At 36.0% G+C, this 19534-nt stretch overlaps 1 protein-coding gene across 1 annotated transcript in view; it reads left to right on the top strand.

Annotated features, from left to right (window-relative positions):
* Nucleotides 1–19534, top strand: part of FAM227B (family with sequence similarity 227 member B) — a 195662-nt gene that overhangs the window by 27058 nt on the left and 149070 nt on the right. Inside the window, exons 9-11 of the mRNA XM_045524290.2 lie at nucleotides 3068–3169; nucleotides 6490–6616; nucleotides 18711–18848. Coding sequence (XP_045380246.2) covers nucleotides 3068–3169; nucleotides 6490–6616; nucleotides 18711–18848 — 367 coding nt within the window. The remainder of the gene's footprint in view (nucleotides 1–3067; nucleotides 3170–6489; nucleotides 6617–18710; nucleotides 18849–19534) is intronic.

Here is a 19534-nt window from a genome sequence, read left to right as displayed (position 1 = left end):
AAATTGAAAAGTATTTTGAACTTCTTGAAAATGAAAATATAGATTCAAATTTGTGGGCTGTAACTCAAGCAGTGTTTGGAAATTTAGAGCTTTAAACGGCCTGAATTCAAAGTAAGGAAAGTTCTCGAAAACCATGACCTAAGCTTCTACCATAGGCAACTAGAAGAAGAGAAAGAAATGAAAACCAAAGGAAGCAAAAGAAAGGAAATAATGAATATGAGAGAGGAAACCAATAAAAAGAAAAACAGAAGGAATTAGAGGAAATGAATTCAAAAATCTGGTTCTTCAAGAATCCTAAAAACAAGATAATGCAGGAGGAATTTGAAGCATATGTTTCACTGAAAGTAACCACAGCAAAAACAAAACCCAAATACAGCTTAACATTTTGGCTTAATTGACTCAAACCCCTAAAGGCTAACAAAAGAGATATGCCTATTCCCAAGCGTAAATACTAGATGCCTCAGGTTTTAGTCTTCTATTAAATAAAGTCCAGCTCTCACACATAAATTACAAGATAGGTAAGGAATGGAATTGCTGCACTGTTGGGTATGAAAGTGTTCAATTTAACAAGATAATGCCAAGTTGTTTCCAACTGGATGTACAAATTATTCTCCCATTGTTAATGTATCCGAGTTCCTAAACGGCCAATGACTCAAAGAAATCACAAGGGAAATTTGATAATACCTTGAGACAAATGAAAACAAAACTCAACATTCCAAAACTTGTGGGATGTGGCAGAAGCAGTGCTTTAAAGAGAAATTTATAGTTGTAAATACGTCAAAAAACAATATATCAACAGTCTAACTTTGCATGTTTACATAAGGAACTACATATCTTTACATAAGGAACTAGGAAAAGAACAACAAATTGAACCCTGAGCTAACAGAAGGAAGAAAATAACAAAGATTAGATAGATAAAATAGAGAATTAAAAAACTGCAGAGAAAATCAGTGAAACCAAAAGTTAGTTTTTTGAGATCAACAAAATTAACAAACCTGTAGGTAGACTAAGAAAAAAGAAAAAAAGAGAAAAGACTCTAATTACTAAAACCAGAAATGAAAGTGGGAACGTTCCTAGCAAAGAAATTGAAAGAATTATAAGAGTACTATAAACAAATGTATGGTAACAAATTGGATGGCCTGTATGAAATGAACAAATCCCTAGAAATATGTAATTTTCCAAGACTGAATTTTGAAGAACTAGACAATGTGAACAGACCTGTAACTAGTAAGGAGATTTGGTCAGTAATCAGAAACCTCCTAACAAAGAAAAGCCCTGGACCAGTTGGCTTCACTGATGAATTCTACCATCATTTAAAGAAGAATTAACACCAATCCTTCTCAAATTCTTCCAAAAACTGAAGAGGAGGAAACACTTTCTAACTCATTCTAAGGGGCCAACGTTACCCTCATACTAAAGCCCAAGATACTATAAGGACAAAAAAAATCTACAGACCAATAGCCTCTTTGATGAAAATTGATGTAAAAATCCTCCACAAAATACCAGCAAAGTGAATTTAGCAGTATATTAAAAGGATTGTACACTCTGAGCAATGAGATGTATTCCTGGAATGGAAGTATGATTTAACATATGTTAAATATCTAAACCTAATGAACATATCAGTAACCTGAATATCCAACAACTATAGGGCATATTTTCTTTTCAAGCATATCAAAAATTTACCATACCATTTTGCTACTCAGTTTCCTGTGGCGGTAGATATGGTGAGGACTTTAGGTTGAACTGTATTATTGAATTGTTGAATGGTATCCAAGACATATTCTGGAGTAAATTTTTTTTCTCCATACATATTAAGTGTAGATTGTGTAGCTGAAACATGCCAAGTTTGTTAATTAGTAAATTTTATATATATATATAAAATATATATAATTATATATATAATAATATATGTATATAATCTCATTTTATTCTCATATAACCCTAAATCTTAGAACCACTGCCTATTATGTAATTGATCAAGAATTTTTAACTACTAACATTATCATTATTTCTGTTACTCCTTCCGTAAACTTATTAACACAAACATGAGACCTGGCTTGGGAGTAAGGAGACCTAGATTCTAGTCTGGCTCTTAGTTACATAACTATGTATATATAACCTTAAATAATTCTCTTACTCTTTTTGAGTATCAATGCAACCACCAAAATAGAGAGACTTAATCTTAGTGATAACTAACTTGCATTTTAGGTCTTGGATCCTAAGCACTTATGAATCCCAGGTCATTTGGCTTGCTAATTTCATGGAAAACTACCACTAAATTTGATAATTTTAAAATTTTATTACCAGAACTTATTAATGCCAGCTTGTGCTACAGTTGACATCATAAATGAATTTGGACTCTTTAATTCATTTTTATTGCTTAATTCCTAGTATTGGACTCTGATTTATCTCTTCATTGCTTAATAGAGCAAGAATTCAAGGTGCTACATGAGCACTTTAATACTGACATTACTGTTAACTACAGACTTCTTCCTTACAGCATTCTCCTTGCATTGTTTTTAGTTTGGCTATCATGTCACAGTTTTACCAGTACTGGCAATGGCTGTCTCATCCCAGTAGTCACTTCAATTTTATACTAAGTTACTGATGATGAAAGAGTTGGAATGGTTATAGAATAATAGAAGGCAACTAAGTCATTGCTTGCCTTCTGCGTGTCAACTACTATTCAAGAACCTTCATTAATTCATCAAATGTTTGTGTGCTTTGTGTGCCAGGTACTGTGCTGAGAGCTTGAAATACAAAGTCGAACAAAACATGATCCCTGTCCCTATTTAATTTTAAGATACTACTTTAAGATATGTATATATTACCTACATTTAGTGGATAAGGAAACCAGTACTTAATTAACTTGCCCCGGGATAGTGCAGCTAATGAATAACGGAGCCAGCATTCAAATTCAGGTCTGCATAATGTTAAAACCTATGCTCATTCCTCTATAGCAACTGAGTTCCCTTTAAGAATAGGTGGAATTACTGATGTTATGCAAATTCTAACTTTAAATTGTAATATTAATAATTTAAATTCCTTTCATGTTTTATTTCTCAAGCCTGACAGAGAAAATCAAGATTTCCTGTTTGATAGAATTTCAGAAAGTTATGTGTCACTTTTCATGAGCGTACCTCTAAGTCGAAAGGATGCATTCTTTCAGGTAACCATACAAATTAAATAATTATGCTAATTATTCTTTACAGCACATGAAATATAAAAAGTTATTTTACTTAACACATATGAGAACATACTTTGTTACTCAGAGCAAAATTGCCTGAAGTAGAGTAAATAATGGTAATATTTTAAGTTATGCCCCTCACCCCAGAATATTGTATTTTACTGACTAAAAGCCTTACAGAATCTCTTTAATGTGGTATAGGTATTTGTTTGCATGTTAGTAATTTTGAAAACTATTGGCTTATTCCATGTATATATTTGATACTTCTTTTTATCTATAAAATTATCATTTTCATTTTACTTTATAATATATCTTTTGATCTAAAAGGACTTAACAAGTTCATGTTAAGCCTAAATACTAAGTACCTGATGTGATAAAGGACACATTTATGAATCAAATATTTGTTTTACTATGTCTATTATAAAAATAATTTGATTAAAAAATTGATGTTCTTGAGTAATGCAAAATGAAAATATGTAGGAATTTCATTGAGTATTTCAAAATGTAAACATCTAGCATTTCAAAGGAGAAGCCACATTCAAGTACTTTGTTGTGTTGACATTTGTAAATCAGAAATATGTAAATATTTTGGAGTCAGTACATGTTTCCATGGGTAAAACCTAAAGTAAAAATAAATATCCTTCATGATGAAAACATAAACCTAAATTGCCAAATATTTATGTTTAATCTTGAGCTATCTCACAACATACACATGCAGTGTCAAAGAAGGAAACCTGTAGTGGCCTGGGAATAAGGAGACTTAACTTTATGACTGGAATCTGCTGCTAATTACCCAGGTGATCCTGGCAAGCCCTGCAGTCTCTCAGTTCCACAGCTGGTTGTCCATCTGATGAAGAGGTTGATTAGATCCATGATTCATGAATTGCTTTGTAGAACTCTGCTGTTCTGAAAGATAGACTAGGATTTTCTCTGCTAATATTAAATTTCTCATTTGCGGGGGAAAAATTAGTTAATGGTTAGGATTTTTGGTAATTAAGTTATCTAGAGATGACAAACCCAGCTGTTTCTGCTATCCATAATCTTTCACCAAGTCTATGCTTTTGTGGTGTGTCCTGCCTATTTGCATGGTTTGATGAAGTCAAGCATGCTTTAACACAGGGCTCTTAGGGATAAAAGTTCTGTTTACCGTGAACAAAGAAGGAAGTAGTGGCACCATTGCTTATCTCTCATTCTCATTTCTTGTCCTACATTTATGGTCCAAATGTTCTCTCTTGGGATGGATATGCCTTTTGATTTTTTTCCTAAATCCCTATGTTCAGTGACTTTTTCTAAGGAGAAATTAGAAGGTGTTTAACCAAGATTCAAAGCTTCACTTGAGAACAAACAAGAAGTACAAAGTACACCTTAGTGACCTGACCCCGTGACCTGTGTTCAGTCTTCTTATAATATTCCCTCTCCCTGTTTCTATGCTAAAAAACCAGGCCACCTTCCTACAGGTCTGTTGCCTCCAGGGCTATTTAAGTGGAAATAGCACTTCATCTCATTGACCAATTTCCATTATTTTTAACTCACTCAGATAGGTGGGGTTTTGTTACTATAGGCTCATCAGATTTATCCAACCAAAGAGAGAGAGATCTATGAATATTTAAGAATCAAAAAATTATCTCCTGGTCTCACTGTTGAGTAGAAATTAACTGAATCTAAACATATTTAGTATGGCTTATACTTCACTATCTTTCAATGTCATATAGTGATAATCCTTCAGAAATTTTCCCAACACTGACACTTGATCCCTTTTACCTCTAATCTCCCAAAGGTGAGATAGTCACAGAAAACTTTCAAAAGCTCCCCTTACTCACCTTTTCCAACATTTTAATTTTAATTTTAGTATGATTTTATATACCACAATTATGATATATGTTTGTATATGGTAGTAAAAATGTTCATGGCTTATTCAATAAAATTAAATATATCAGTATATTAGAGCATTCTCCCTTCTGCTCCTCTCTTGCCTGCCACCCCCGCCCCCCAATTAAGTTCTTCAAAGAATGCCATCACTTACCAGCAGATTTGAACACTACTGGTTTAGGTGACTGTGTAGTTTCCTATTGATGCTGTAACAAGTTATCACAAACTTAGTGGCTTTAAACTTGTCTCATCTTGTCTCATATATATACGTGCTGTTTAAGTCATGTGTGTATGTGTGTGTGTGTGTGTGTGTTTGTGTGTATGCTGTTCTAGGGCTAAAGTCAAGGTGTCAGTGGGGCTAGTTTCTTTAAGAGGCACCAGGGGAGAAACCATTCCTTTCCTCTTCCAGTTTCTGGTGGCTGCCAGCATTCCTTGGCTTCTGTTCACATCCCTCCAGTCTCTTTCTTCCACATTGCCTTTTCCTCTTCTATAGTAAAATTTTCCTCGGCCTCCCTCTTGTAAGGACACTTATGATTACATTTGAGGCCCACCAGATAATCTACAGTAATCTCTCCATCTCAAGATCTTTAATGATACCTGCAAAGCCCTTTTGCAGGCTTATAAATTAACATTTACAGGTTTCAGGAATTGGGACAGTGACCTCTAAGGTCCCTTCCAATTCTAAAATTTTACATTATTTTCACATTATTAAGTGCTAAATATTTGTGAATACTTTTTGAATGCAGAATACCAAAACAGTAAATAAAAATATTTTAAATCTTTAATATAAAAATCTAATATCTTTCTGTATTTAGTCACTTTGTAATTTAGGGATTTTAAGTCTAATAGAATACTAGTAGTGCCATTTATTTGTTGATATCTGATCATGGTTTTATAGTTGTTATTATAATACATTAACTCACCTAAACAGGTGAGCTTCAGTTATTTTCAAACATGCTCTTTATTCTCACCACACACATGATGTGATAGAGTGTTATCTAATGCTGCGGTGGTAAACAAATGTAGCAAATCAACATGTACACCTTAAACTTACACAGTTGCATGTCAAATATATTTCAATTTAAAAAAATGTATGCTTTTTATTATAATGACCTGAAAGAGGATATCCTTTTTTGTGAAAGAGGATATGAATAGAAAGGTTAAATGAAATAAATGTAGAATCATCAAACCTTTTCTTAATTCATCCTTTACCCAAATTAAAGTTTTTCCCAAAATGCTAACACATACACAAATTGGCTGACTTTATTTTCAGCTCTGCTTTCTTCACATTCCTCAGTGAGAGGTACAAAGAAGTAATAAATGGCAAAAAGCAAGCTATAAGGAAAAAAGGACACATACAGTTCACAAATAATAATTTTTTGGTGGTTGAGATATGTTATATGAAATTATTCTAATATGACTATTTTTGGTAGTTGTATCCTGATTGTTTGGCACAAGCTATCTATGCAACATTCCAGAAAGCATTTCCAGAATCCAGTAATCTCTTTAATGATGAATTTAAAGAAGATCTAGGGAATACCATTTTTCTCTGGTTGTCAGGTATGAATGTCATTTAAGTATTGATGATTTATTTTAGTACCTAAAACTTTTGAACTGTAGTATTTCATTTACTCCAGTCAAAACATTTGTAGTTCTTTGCCTTACAAAACATAGCATATTGATGTCTATATTTTAAAATAATAATGATTAATCGTTTTCTTCTGAAAATTGTTATACTAATATTAATCAGTTACTCATTTTAGAAGCCAAATAATTTTATAGGCAGTGGAATTATTGTAGAAATCCGAAATAACACAAAAAGAAAATCATGCCATATATATTTTATATTTGGAAGATAAATGTTTTAAGCTGCTTTTGGAACACTTTTGGCATTTTTATAGCAAATAATATTGGGTAAATTCTGGAGCTAATTGAGTTCTTTGTAGAACATATGATCATTAATCAAGGAAAATTTGTTTTTTGAATCATGCTGTTGTTTAGGTAGGAGTGGTAGGGCTCAAAACCTGAAGGGAAGTAAAATTCTCTCAAAGAGTATTTAGGGGAAGATTTAGGACATTCCTGGAATGACCTTCCCAGTATTTTTTTCTAAGACTACTATACCATTATAGACTACCAAAAGCTATTGACTGTTTTCAAGTGCTAGTTCTTCTTATAAATCTTTCCATCCAAATTTTGACTCATTTTTAAAAACTATTTTGTGTTAGTTCTTGGTAACCAAATCATTTCTATAAGAAAATGTTTCATATTTTAAGGAGGAAGTCCTTGGGAGGTAAGCACTAGAAAACAACCCTGAGAAAACCCAATCAATACACATACAAACAAGAGTCTCCTAATTACAAAGAAAAATCCAACTAATTCAAATACAAGAAGCAAAAAGAAAATGAACATAGCATTCATATAAAAATATTATAAGAAAAAAATGTGACAAAAACAGAACAAATATCCTATAGACCTGTTGTAGACTGAATTGTGTCCCCCCAAAATTCATGTTCATTTCTGTATGTAAATTTTATGTCACTCTCATACTTAATCATTTTGTTTGAGTTAGTTTTTTTTAACTTTTTTTTAACATTTTTTATTGATTTATAATCATTTTACAATGTTGTGTCAAATTCCAGTGTTCAGCACAATTTTTCAGTTATTCATGGACTTATACACACTCATTGTCACATTTTTTTCTCTGTGAGTTATCATAACATTTTGTGTATATTTCCCTGTGCTATGCACTGTAGTCTATTCTACAATTTTGAAATCCCGGTCTATCCCTTCCCACCCTCCACCCCCCTGGTAACCACAAGTCTGTATTCTCTGTCTGTGAGTCTATTTCTGTCCTTTATTTACGCTTTGTTTTTGTTTGTTTGTTTGTTTTTGTTTTTGTTTTTGTTTTTTAGATTCCACATATGAGTGATCTCATATGGTATTTTTCTTTCTCTTTCTGCCTTACTTCACTTAGAATGACATTCTCCAGGAGCATCCATGTTGCTGCAAATGGCATTATGTTGTCGGTTTTTATGGCTGAGTAGTATTCCATTGTATAAATATACCACCTCTTCTTTATCCAGTCACCTGTTGATGGACATTTACGCTGTTTCCATGTTTTGGCTATTGTAAATAGTGCTGCTATGAACATTGGGGTGCAGGTGTCATCCTGAAGTAGATTTCCTTCTGGATACAAGCCCAGGAGTGGGATTCCTGGGTCATATGGTAAGTCTATTCCTAGTCTTTTGAGGAGTCTCCACACTGTTTTCCAGAGTGGCTGCACCAAACTGCATTCCCACCAGCAGTGTAGGAGGGTTCCCCTTTCTCCACAGCCTCTCCAGCATTTGTCATTTGTGGATTTTTGAATGACAGCCATTCTGACTGGTGTGAGGTGATACCTCATTGTAGTTTTGATTTGCATTTCTCTAATAATTAGTGATATTGAGCATTTTTTCATGTGCTTTTTGATCATTTGTATGTCTTCCTTGGAGAATTGCTTGTTTAAGTCTTCTGCCCATTTTCGGATTGGGTTATTTATTTTTTTCTTATTGAGTCGTATGAGCTGCTTATATATTCTGGAGATCAAGCCTTTGTCGGTTTCACTTGCAAAAATTTTCTCGCATTCCATAGGTTTTCTTCTTGTTTTACTTCTGGTTTCCTTTGCTGTGCAGAAGCTTGTAAGTTTCATTAGGTCCCATTTGTTTATTCTTGCTTTTATTTCTTCTAGGAGAAAATTTTTGAGATGTATGTCACATAATGTTTTGCCTATGTTTTCCTCTAGGAGGTTTATTGTATCTTCCCTTATGTTTAAGTCTTTGATCATTTTGAGTTGATTTTTGTATATGGTGTAAGGGAGTGTTCTAGCTTCATTGTTTTACATGCTGCTGTCCAGTTTTCCCAACACCATTTGCGGAAGAGACTGTCTTTATTCCAAAGTATATTCTTGCCTCCTTTGTCAAAGATGAGTTGACCAAAAGTTTGTGGGTTCATTTCTGGGCTCTCTATTCTGTTCCATTGGTCTATATGTCTGTTTTGGTACCAATACCATGCTGTCTTGATGACTGTAGCTCTATAGTATTGTCTGAAGTCTGGGAGAGTTATTCCTCCAGCCTCTTTCTTTCTCTTCAGTAATGCTTTGGCAATTCTAGGTCTTTGATGGTTCCATATGAATTTTATTATGATTTTTTCTAGTTCTGTGAAATATGTCCTGGGTAATTGGATAGGGATTGCATTAAATCTGTAGATTGCCTTGGGCAGTGTGACCATTTTAACAATATTGATTCTTCCAATCCAAGAGCATGGAATATCTTTCCATTTTTTAAAGTCTTCTTTAATTTCCTTCATCAATGGTTTATAGTTTTCTGTGTATAATTCTTTCACCTCCTTGGTTAGATTTACCCCTAGGTATTTTATTACTTTGGGTGCTATTTTAAAGGGGATTGTTTCTTTACTTTCTTCTTCTGTTGATTCATCGTTAGTGTAAAGAAATGCAACTGATTTTTGAACGTTAATCTTGTAACCTGCTACCTTGCTGAATACTTCGATCAGCTTTAGTAGTTTTTGTGTGGACCCTTTAGGGTTTTCTATATATAGTAACATGTCGTCGGCATATAGTGACACTTTTACCTCTTCTTTTCCAATTTGGATCCCTTTTATTTCTCTCTCTTGCCCTATTGCTGTGGCTAGGACTTCCAAGACTATGTTGAATAGGAGTGGTGAGAGTGGGCATCCTTGTCTTGTCCCAGATTTTAGTGGGAAGCTTTTGAGTTTTTCACCGTTGAGTACTATGCTGGCTGTAGGTTTGTCATATATAGCTTTTATTATGTTGAGATATGTTCCCTCTATACCCACTTTGGCGAGAGTTTTTATCATAAATGGGTGTTGAATTTTATCAAATGCTTTTTCTGCATCGATTGAGATGATCATGTGGTTTTTGTCCTTTCTCTTGTTGATGTGATGTATTACACTGATTGATTTGTGTATGTTGAACCAGCCTTGTGTCCCTGGGATGAACCCCACTTGGTCATGATGTATAATCTTTTTTATGTGTTGCTGGATTCTATTTGCTAAAATTTTGGTGAGGATTTTGGCGTCTATGTTCATCAGTGATATTGGCCTATAATTCTCTTTTTTGGTAGTGTCTTTGCCTGGTTTTGGTATCAGGGTGATGGTGGCTTCATAGAATGAGTTTGGGAGTATTCCCTCCTTTTCAATCGTCGGAAGAGTTTGAGAAGGACTGGTATGAGTTCTTCTTTGTATGTTTGGTAGAATTCCCCGGTGAACTCTTCCGGTCCTGGACTTTTATTTGTAGGGAGGTTTTTAATTGCTATTTCTATTTCCTTTCTAGTGATCGGATTGTTCAAGTGTTCAGATTCTTCTTGATTCAGTTTTGGTGGACAGTATGTTTCCAGAAACTTGTCCATCTCCTCTAGGTTATCCAGTTTGGTTCCATATAGTTTTTCATAATATTCTCGTATGATATTCTGTATTTCTATTTTGTTTGTTGTAATTTCTCCATTTTCCTTTCTTATTTTGCTAATTTGTGCTCTCTGTTTTTTCTTCTTTGTGAGTTTGGCCAGAGGTTTGTCGATTTTATTTACTTTTTCAAAAAACCAGCTTTTGGTTTGGTTGATTTTTTCTATGGTCTTGTTAATCTCTATTGTATTTAGTTCCTCTCTGATCTTTATTATTTCCTTCCTTCTGCTGCTTTTTGGGGCTTTTTGTTCTTCTTTTTCTAATTCATTCAGGTGGTGGGTTAAATTGTTTATTTGAGATTGTTCTTCTTTTTTGAGGAAGGCCTGTATCGCTATAAACTTCCCTCTTAGCACTGCCTTTGCTGTGTCCCATAGGTTTTGAGTGGTTGTGCTTTCATTATCATTTGTCTCAAGGTATTTTTTAATTTCAGCTTTGATTTCCTCATTGATCCATTGTTTTTTCAATAACATATTGTTTAATCTCCATGCTTTCCTTTTTTTCTCCTTTGTTTCTCTGTTGTTGATTTCCAGTTTCATGGCATTGTGGTCAGTAAAGATGCTTGAGATAATTTCTATCTTCTTAAAAGTGTTGAGGTTTCTTTTGTGCCCAAGTACATGATCGATCCTAGAAAATGTTCCATGTGCACTTGAAAAGAACGTATATCCTATTTTTGGGGGGTGTAATGCTCTGAAAATATCCACCAAATCTAGTTTTTCTATTGTAGTATTTAATTTCTCTGTTGCCTTGTTTATTTTATGTCTGGAAGATCTGTCTAGTGATGTTAATGCAGTGTTAAAATCTCCAACTATGATTGTATTCCCATCAATATCCCCCTTTATCTCTGTTAGTAATTCTTGTATGTACTTAGGTGCTCCTATATTGGGTGCATGTATATTAACGAGTGTAATATCCTCATCTTGTATCACTCCTTTAATCATTATAAAATGTCCTTCTTTATCTTTCTTTATGGCCTTTGTTTTAAAGTCTATTTTGTCTGAAATCAGTACTGCAACACCTGCTTTTTTGGCTTTTCCATTTGCATGGAATATCCTTTTCTATCCTTTCACTCTCAATCTATATGTGTCCTTCTCCCTAAAGTGGGTCTCTTGTATGCAGCATATTGAAGGTTCTTGCTTTATTATCCAGTCTGCCACTCTGTGTCTTTTGACTGGAGCATTTAGTCGATTAACATTTACAGTAATTAATGATAGATGTGTGTTTATTGCTATTTTGAACTTATCTTTGCAGTTGAATTGGTATATCCTCTTTGTTCCTTTCTTCTTCCTTTTGTGGTTTGGTAATTTTCCTTTGTATTATCATGGATTTTATTTAATTTTTGTGACTCCTTTGTAAATTTTTGGCTTGTGGTTACCCTTTTTTGTAAATCTATCAACCCATTACTGTAACTGTTTTTATTAAACTGATAGTAACATGATCTCAAACCCATCCTACTGTTAAAAAAATTTAAAAAAGAAAGAAAAAAATATTCTATATTTCCCTGCCTCCCTCTCCCACTCTCAGTGATTTGTATGTCTTCTTTTATAATTTCATGTTTACTTTATTTGTAATTCATGAGTTATCACCTTTCCAGTTGTGTGTTTCTCATTTCTGTAGCATCCTGCTGCTTTTCTATTTAGAATAGCCCTTTCAATATTTCTTTTAGCATGGGTTTAGTGTTGCTAAACTCCTGCAGCTTTTTTTTTTGTCTGTGAAACTCTTTATTTCTCCTTCTATCCTCAAGGATAGCCTTGCTGGATAAAGGATCCTAGGCTGCATCTTTTTTTCATTCAGGGCTTTGAATATATCTTGCCACTCCCTTCTGGCCTGTAGTGTTTGTGTAGAGAAATCAGCTGAGAGCCTTATGGGGGTTCCCTTGTAACTTACTCTTTGCTTTTCTCTTGCTGCGTTTAGAATCATTTCTTTATCCTTGACTCTGGCCATCTTGATTATGATATGTCTTGGTGTGGGTCTATTTGGGTTCTTCCTGTTTGGGACCCTCTGAGCTTCCTGTACTTGGATATCTGATTCCTTCTTTAAGTTTGGGAAGTTTTCAGTCATGCTTTCTTCAAAAACCTTTTCAATCCCCTTTGATCTTTCTTCTCCTTCTGGGACCCCTATTATGCGAAGATTGGGACGCTTTATATTATCCCATAGGTCCCTTATGCTATTTTCATTATTTTTTATTTGCTTCTCTTGTAGTTCTTCTGAATGGGTGCTTTCTATTGCCTGGTCTTCTAGATCACTAATTCGTTCCTCTGCATTATCTAGTCGGCTTTGCACAGCTATTAGATCATTCCTCATCTGTGTCAATGAGTTTCCCCATTCTACTTGGCTCTTCTTTATAGCTTCAATTTCATTTTTGACATATTTTATATCTCTAAACACTATCTCTTTTAATTCCTTCAGCAATTCGATCACTCCTTTTTTGAAATCTTGATCTAGTAGGCTATCGATGTCTATTTCGTTGATCTTTCTTTCAGGGGATTTCTCTTGTTCTTTTAATTGGGAAAGGTTTTTCTGCTTCTTCATCTTGCTCATACCTCCCTGGCACTGTGGTTTATGGAGTATCAGCTGTGTATTTTGGTCCTTAAGGATTTTATCTATCTGATGCCTATTTAGGAATAGAACTTAGGAAAAAAAGAAAAAAAAATGAGAGGGAGAGAAAGAATTTTAAAAGAAGGGAGAAAGAGGGTTTGAAAACAGTGTATAATGAATAATAGAAGAGTGAGTTGAAGCAGAGTATTAATCGGGTTGAGACGTCCTTTTAAAACCTTTACAAAAAAAAGGGGGGGAGATGAATAGATGTATTTGAAACCTGTGTCTAATCAATAGCAGGACATCAAAACCCAAGAGAAATAGAAATGAATTAAGAAGTAAAGATTAAGAGAGTAATAGAAAATAGAACAGGTAAAAACAGATTTAAAAAAAAGAGGGGGGGTTGTCGGTGTTCTCCTGGAGTCTGTGTGCTTTTAATGTGAAGTCTTTTTGTCTTCGTCCTGTTTTGGAAGCTCAGCTTGCTGTTTTCAGAGGCCCTCCGTTGGCGCCCTCTTCTGTGCTGCTCCCAGCACCTGTTGGCAAGCCGATCGCACCTCCTCCTAACACTGGGTCAGGTGCAGCTCTCTGCTGTGGACGAGCGGATCGCTGCCCCTCCGGATGCCGCAGTCAGATGTTGCAGACTGGCCAGGTAGGAGGGCGGGTCTTGCCCCCTCCCAGCACCTAGGTCAGGGGCTGTGTTCCTGCCCGAAAGGCGGGGGGCCGCTCTCCCTCTACCTGCACCGCCGGTAGCTCCGCTCTCTGTGTGGCTGCGCGCTCCGCCCTATTCGGCACTCCGCAGGTGGGCTCGGGGAAGACCTAGGGACAGCCCTGTCCCTGCTCCGAGCCAAAACCCAGTTCCTTGTTTGTCTTTGTGGAGCAAGTTCTCTGAGGGACCAGGATGGAAGGATCCTATCTGCCCCGGGCTGCAGGCCAGTCTCAGTCTGGCCTTTGAGGCTGCTAAGCCCTTCGTGTGGATGCAGGTTTCGCCCCCGCCCCCGCCTCGGTGCTCAGCGCGGAGGATATGGCGGCTCTGCCTGAGCACCGCCTCTCTTCCCCCGAAAACTTTCCGCGGGTTTTCAGAGATGGGGGTGTGCACCCTTCCCCCGAGAGCACATCAACCTTGCTGTTTTATGGAGGGCCCAGGTTGTTCTGCCCTGTGCACCCACAGCCACGGCGCGCAGCCCCTTGCGTTCCCCCGGGGCTGCCTCCGTGCAGCCTCCCCCGTCCTCCGCCCGGCTTGTGCAGCCTGGCCCTGCCCGCCGCTGCCGGCCCGCGTCTCAGGCTGGGTGTCGGGGGGACGCTCTGTGCCCGTTTAACTTAGTTCTGTTAGTCAAGGGCTGCTCTGTACAGATCCGAGCCTCGGAGGCTCCCCCTCCGTCCCGCTGGCCTCTCAGTTGGAGAGGGGAGACCCAGCGAGCGAGCGCCAGTCCTCCTTTGCCGCTCCCTCCCCGCGCTACCCGACCCGCGCTGCTTTGCCTTTTGTTCTTTCTTTTTTCCTTTTCTCCTACCAGATTTTTGGCGTCTTTATCTTTTGAAGAGGGCGATGTTCTGTCGGAGTTCCACAGGTGCTCTGGTTGGCTGAGTGGGTCTGTAGATGTGGGTCTTGGTGTATTTGTGGGAGAGGGTGACCTGCGAGCGTCCTTCTACTCCGCCGCCATCTCCGTCCGGCTTGTTTGAGTTAGTTTTATCATTGATTGTCTATAGAGTTTTCGGTGCATATGTCATATCATCTACAAATATAGTTTTAATGCTTTTTCAATTCTTGTACTTTTAACTGGTTTCTGTTACATAATTGAAGAAGCATTTGTGTAACATATTGAGATGAGGCACTAGCAATGAGCTAAGAGATTTATAAGAAAAGGTTTTGAAGTCCTCTGGTAAATCCAGTGGGGATGTCTACTTTAGGCTCTTCCTATGGCTCTTGAATGCATTCCATATGTAAACTGCCTGAAGTAAAGGCAAGAACACTAATATAAATACCTTATCATATTTAACTATCAGAATGGATAGTTTTAAATACTGAAGTAAACAAAAACTTCTTGTTCAAGAAATTTTATAAGGCTATGACCAGTAGAATTAATCTGAAGATTGAAAATTTGGTAATTTCTATTATTCTGTCTTCCAGCTCACTAATTCTTTCTGCTGTTAAGCCCATCCATTTAGTTTAGTTTTTGTTGTTGTTTTTTTTTTAATTTTGGATATTGTACATTTCAGTTATAAAATTTCCATTTGGTTCTTTTTTATATCCTATATGTCTTCACTGAGACTTAGTTTTTTCATTTATTTCGAGTGTATTCATCATTGTTTAAGCATTTTTATGATAACTGCTTGAAAAATCTTGTCAGGTAATTCTAACATATGTGTCATCTAGATGCTGGCATTTGTTATCTTTTCTCATTCAAATTGAATTTCCTAGTTTTTTATGTGACAATTGAAACCTGGACATTTGGGGTATTGTAAGATTCTGAATCTTATCTAAATTTTATGTTTTAATAGACCTCCTCTGACACTGTTCTAGTTGGGGAAGAAGGGCAGTACTGAATGGGGAACGCAAGTGTAGGTTCCCTACTTGGACTCATTTGACATTGTGGTGGGAGGAGGATTGTTCTGGCTCCCCAGTAGACCTCTATTGATACCACTCTGGCTTTGAGAGGCTGGGATGCCTTGTTACTGCTCCTCACGTGGCCTCCACTGATACCATAAAGGGGAGGATAGCCTTGTTATATCTGGCCAGTGGTCAAAGTCTCCACTAGGCCTCCTCTGACATCACTTCCCAAAGAGAGGGGAAAGTGTTCCTCATTCCAGTCTTTTGGGAATAGAAGTCTCAATCTCTTCTCTGCCTCCTCTGATACCACCTGGTGGAAGTGAAAGTTGAGGCTCTCCACCCAACCTTTTCTGGCAGTGGTGGGGTTGGAACTGCAAGTTTTCCTATTGTGTTTGGCCGGAGTAAATACTTCCTGTTTAAATTTTTTCTTTCCTACTAGGCTGTCCTTTTCCTCATCCTTTGGCTAGAGAGAGCAGGATTTTTCTTGAGACTTCTTTTATCGGTTCCTGTTACCATTTCTGGATTCTGGTTTCTCTAGCACCCAGTTTGAAATACGAGTGAAAAAGAAAACCCAGGGAATTCACTGTTGTGTTATTCCTTGGGTCCTGAGGTCCCTAGCCAGTCTGCCTGCTTATCTCTACCTTTTGGAGGCTCCCTTATGTTTGTTTATATACACATTCACTAAAGCTGGTGTTATTTCATACTGGGTCACCTAACAATACCTTATGTGAAGGTATTTTTAAGAGACCCAAAGGAAATAAGAGAATGAACTATGTGGATATCTGGGGTGAAAACTTTTTAGGGAGAAAGAACAGCATATGAAAAGGCCGATGCAGGTAGAAGATTAGCATATATGCAGTATAGCAAGGAAGCCAGTGTGGCTGAAGTAGCATGAGAAAGGAATTTTAATTTGAAAATTGAGGTCAGAGATATGGCTGTAGGTCAGAGTACATCATAATTTATAGGTAGTTATAATGATTCTTTCTTTCATTATGACTGAAATGGAAAAGCACTGGATGATTTTGAGCAAAGAATAATTACAACCTAAAATATGTTTATAAAGTGTCACACTTGCTTTGGGGGTAAGGGACCATAGAGGGGACAAGGGTGAAATCACGAATGCAGTTGGAGATAATTGCAATAATAAAAGTGAGAGATGGTGGTTGGTTAGAACAGGTTGGTTAAAGGAGGACGAGCTGGCAAGTTACAGTAGATAAGTCTTGTGGCAGAATCCGTTGGATTTACTGATACACAGAAGTTGAGAGTGGAACAAATAAGAGAGTCAGCGATGGATGATGCCAAGAATTTTGGCCTGAGCAACTAGATAGTTACTGAATGGTACAGATTGTAAGAGGTCATGGTGATGGGATTTTATGGAATCAGGAGTTAGGTTTGAGATGTAACATTCATCAACATTTGCATTTGTATAATAAAATCACAAAATTTTAGTGATTATTAAAAAATATAACAAGTAGATGGCTCTGCCCGAAATGTCTACTCTATAGAAGAATTACAAGAAAGAAATAGCAAACACTAAAAGCATTTGAAAGCAAAGAAGTAAAGTGATAATTAAGGTAATCTTCAAAGCCTGACTCAAGAGTATAGGTAGACACTGAAGGAACTGCAGAACTATGCTAGATGAGTGTTTGCTGGACTCAGAATTGGGCAAGAAGCTAGACACAACAACTGGTCTCCATTTGTACGTACAGCAAGAGGGTTCAATCCACAATAAAGTCAACAGCCAGCTGAGTAACAGAAATCCACATGTTACATTAAAAATCCCATTTAAACCTCAAAAATCCTTATGCTCTTATAATAATATATTATTGTTCCCATTCTAAATGGGAAAACCAAGGTTAAGAGAATTAAGTAATTTGTCCAGTTACTATTAAGTAACAGAACCAGGATTTCAACTTAAGCCTATCAGACTCCAGTGTCTGAACTCTTATGAATAATAGGTTATTGCCTCCTGGGGGTGAATAAAATGAAAACATCAGTATTGGATTTATGAAAAACTGTTGCACAGAAGGAAAAGGGAAAATTTTACTCAAGTCTTAGAGGGAGCAAGCCCTCCGTAACCCTCCCAGAGTTGCCCAGCAACCTGGGATTTGTTGTTCATAGACTAAAGCACATACTTGATTAATATCCTAGGATTAACAGAAAGTGGGATGATCTCAGTTTTATTATAAGCCCATCTACACAGGCACAAAATTGGTCTTTCTTGAGTAAACTTCATTGCTCACTTCTGGTCTCTGAAGATGTCTGTTTGTGAAGGCATATCCTTCCAACATAGACTAGTTTCATCCATGTTGAACACTTGTTACTGAAAATGTTAACATAAATTATCTCAGTTAACCATCAGAATAATCATATGAAGTATACAAAGGAATTATTATTCTCATTTTTGTTGCTGAGGTTATAAATGTTTAGCAGGTTTAAATGAATTACTCAACCCTGCACAGCTTTTGGGATAAAAGTGGGACTTTTAAAATGAAATTTATATTTATCACTTTTAGGGTACTAAAATTGATTCATAAACATTATTTTAAAAAGTAATAGGAGATACAGATAGGAAAAATTTTAAAACAATAATCACCTATGCTCAGAGGCAATCATGTTAACATTTAAGCTGTAACCACACATACGTGTAAGGTAATATTGCCCGTCACATAAAAATATATTATGGTTGCTTTTATATATTAACAGACACTTAAAAGGTAACTTGTAATGGATATTTCATGATCCACTATATGAATGTACTATTATTGAATATTTAGGTCCTTTCCAAGTTTTCACAATAGTTAATCTCTTCTTTTGTCCATATATGAACTTAGCTTTTATGTGTGTGTCAGAAGGATACACATCAAGTTTATCTCTTTTCTATTTATTTCTTTTCGAAAATATCTCTCTTCTAATTCTTGTATGAAAAGAAATTAACATTTCTATATAGAAATTCCCTCATGTGAAACTTGAGACCAACAATCCTCACAAGACTGTTGTGAGAATGAAATGTATAATACTTATAAAAAGGCTTTGATAAATTAAAAGCTATTTTTAAATCTTAATTTCTTTGGCTAAGTATACATTTTGTATTAACAGGTTTAAAACCTCAAAAAGGCTTTTGGACCCACTGGAAACTGAAAGAACTCTCCACAACAACCATTCATGGTAGCAAGAAAATACCTTCAAAATCTGTAAAGGACAGGACTGCAAGAAGTCAGGAACGCTTATCAGCTTGTAAGTAAATTAATTATCAACTGCAGACTGAAATAGATGGCCAAAATCAAGTAAGTCATTATTTGTCAAAATTTTCTGGTTTATTTTTTGGTAAGGGTCTTAAAATAACATTTGGTTTATAGACTGGTGTTACAGTAATCTGAATATTGCTTTACATTTTAGATTTTCATTGTAAAAGTGGTACATGCTTAAGTCCTTTTCTCATTTGCAAGTTATTGTGTTTTTATATTGATTTGGGGGAACTTTTCAGGTTCACTGTAAATATTCTTAACTTTGTAGCTGTATTTCTAACTGGTTAATATTGTGCTTTACTGATAGGTAAGTTTAAATTTTTTATTCAGTAAATTTAAATAATGTCTTCCATAGTTTCAGTTTTGTTGCATGTTTGTCAGGGCTTTCTCACCTGATATTATAGGGGGAAAAAAACTACCTGTTTTTTTCCTAGTAGTTTTTTTATTTCCATGTTTTATTCAACTCTTTAATCCAATTGGGATGTATTTTGTTATAAAGGAGGGTAGTTGTATTCCAGTATTTTGTTTTTTCCAAATGCTCATTTGTTAAATGATCCACTTACAGACCACTCAGAATACCAATTCCCATGGATTTCTGTATTCTTTTTTACTTGCAAAATTCCTGTACCAGGACCAAACTTCTCAGTTACTCTACATTAATAAACACTTTAAGGC

Source organism: Camelus bactrianus, chromosome 6 (genome assembly GCF_048773025.1).
Source record: "Camelus bactrianus isolate YW-2024 breed Bactrian camel chromosome 6, ASM4877302v1, whole genome shotgun sequence".
Taxonomy (NCBI): Eukaryota; Metazoa; Chordata; class Mammalia; order Artiodactyla; family Camelidae; genus Camelus; species Camelus bactrianus.
The sequence above is the reverse complement of the archived record's forward strand: the minus strand, read 5'-3'. Positions and strand labels throughout refer to the sequence as shown.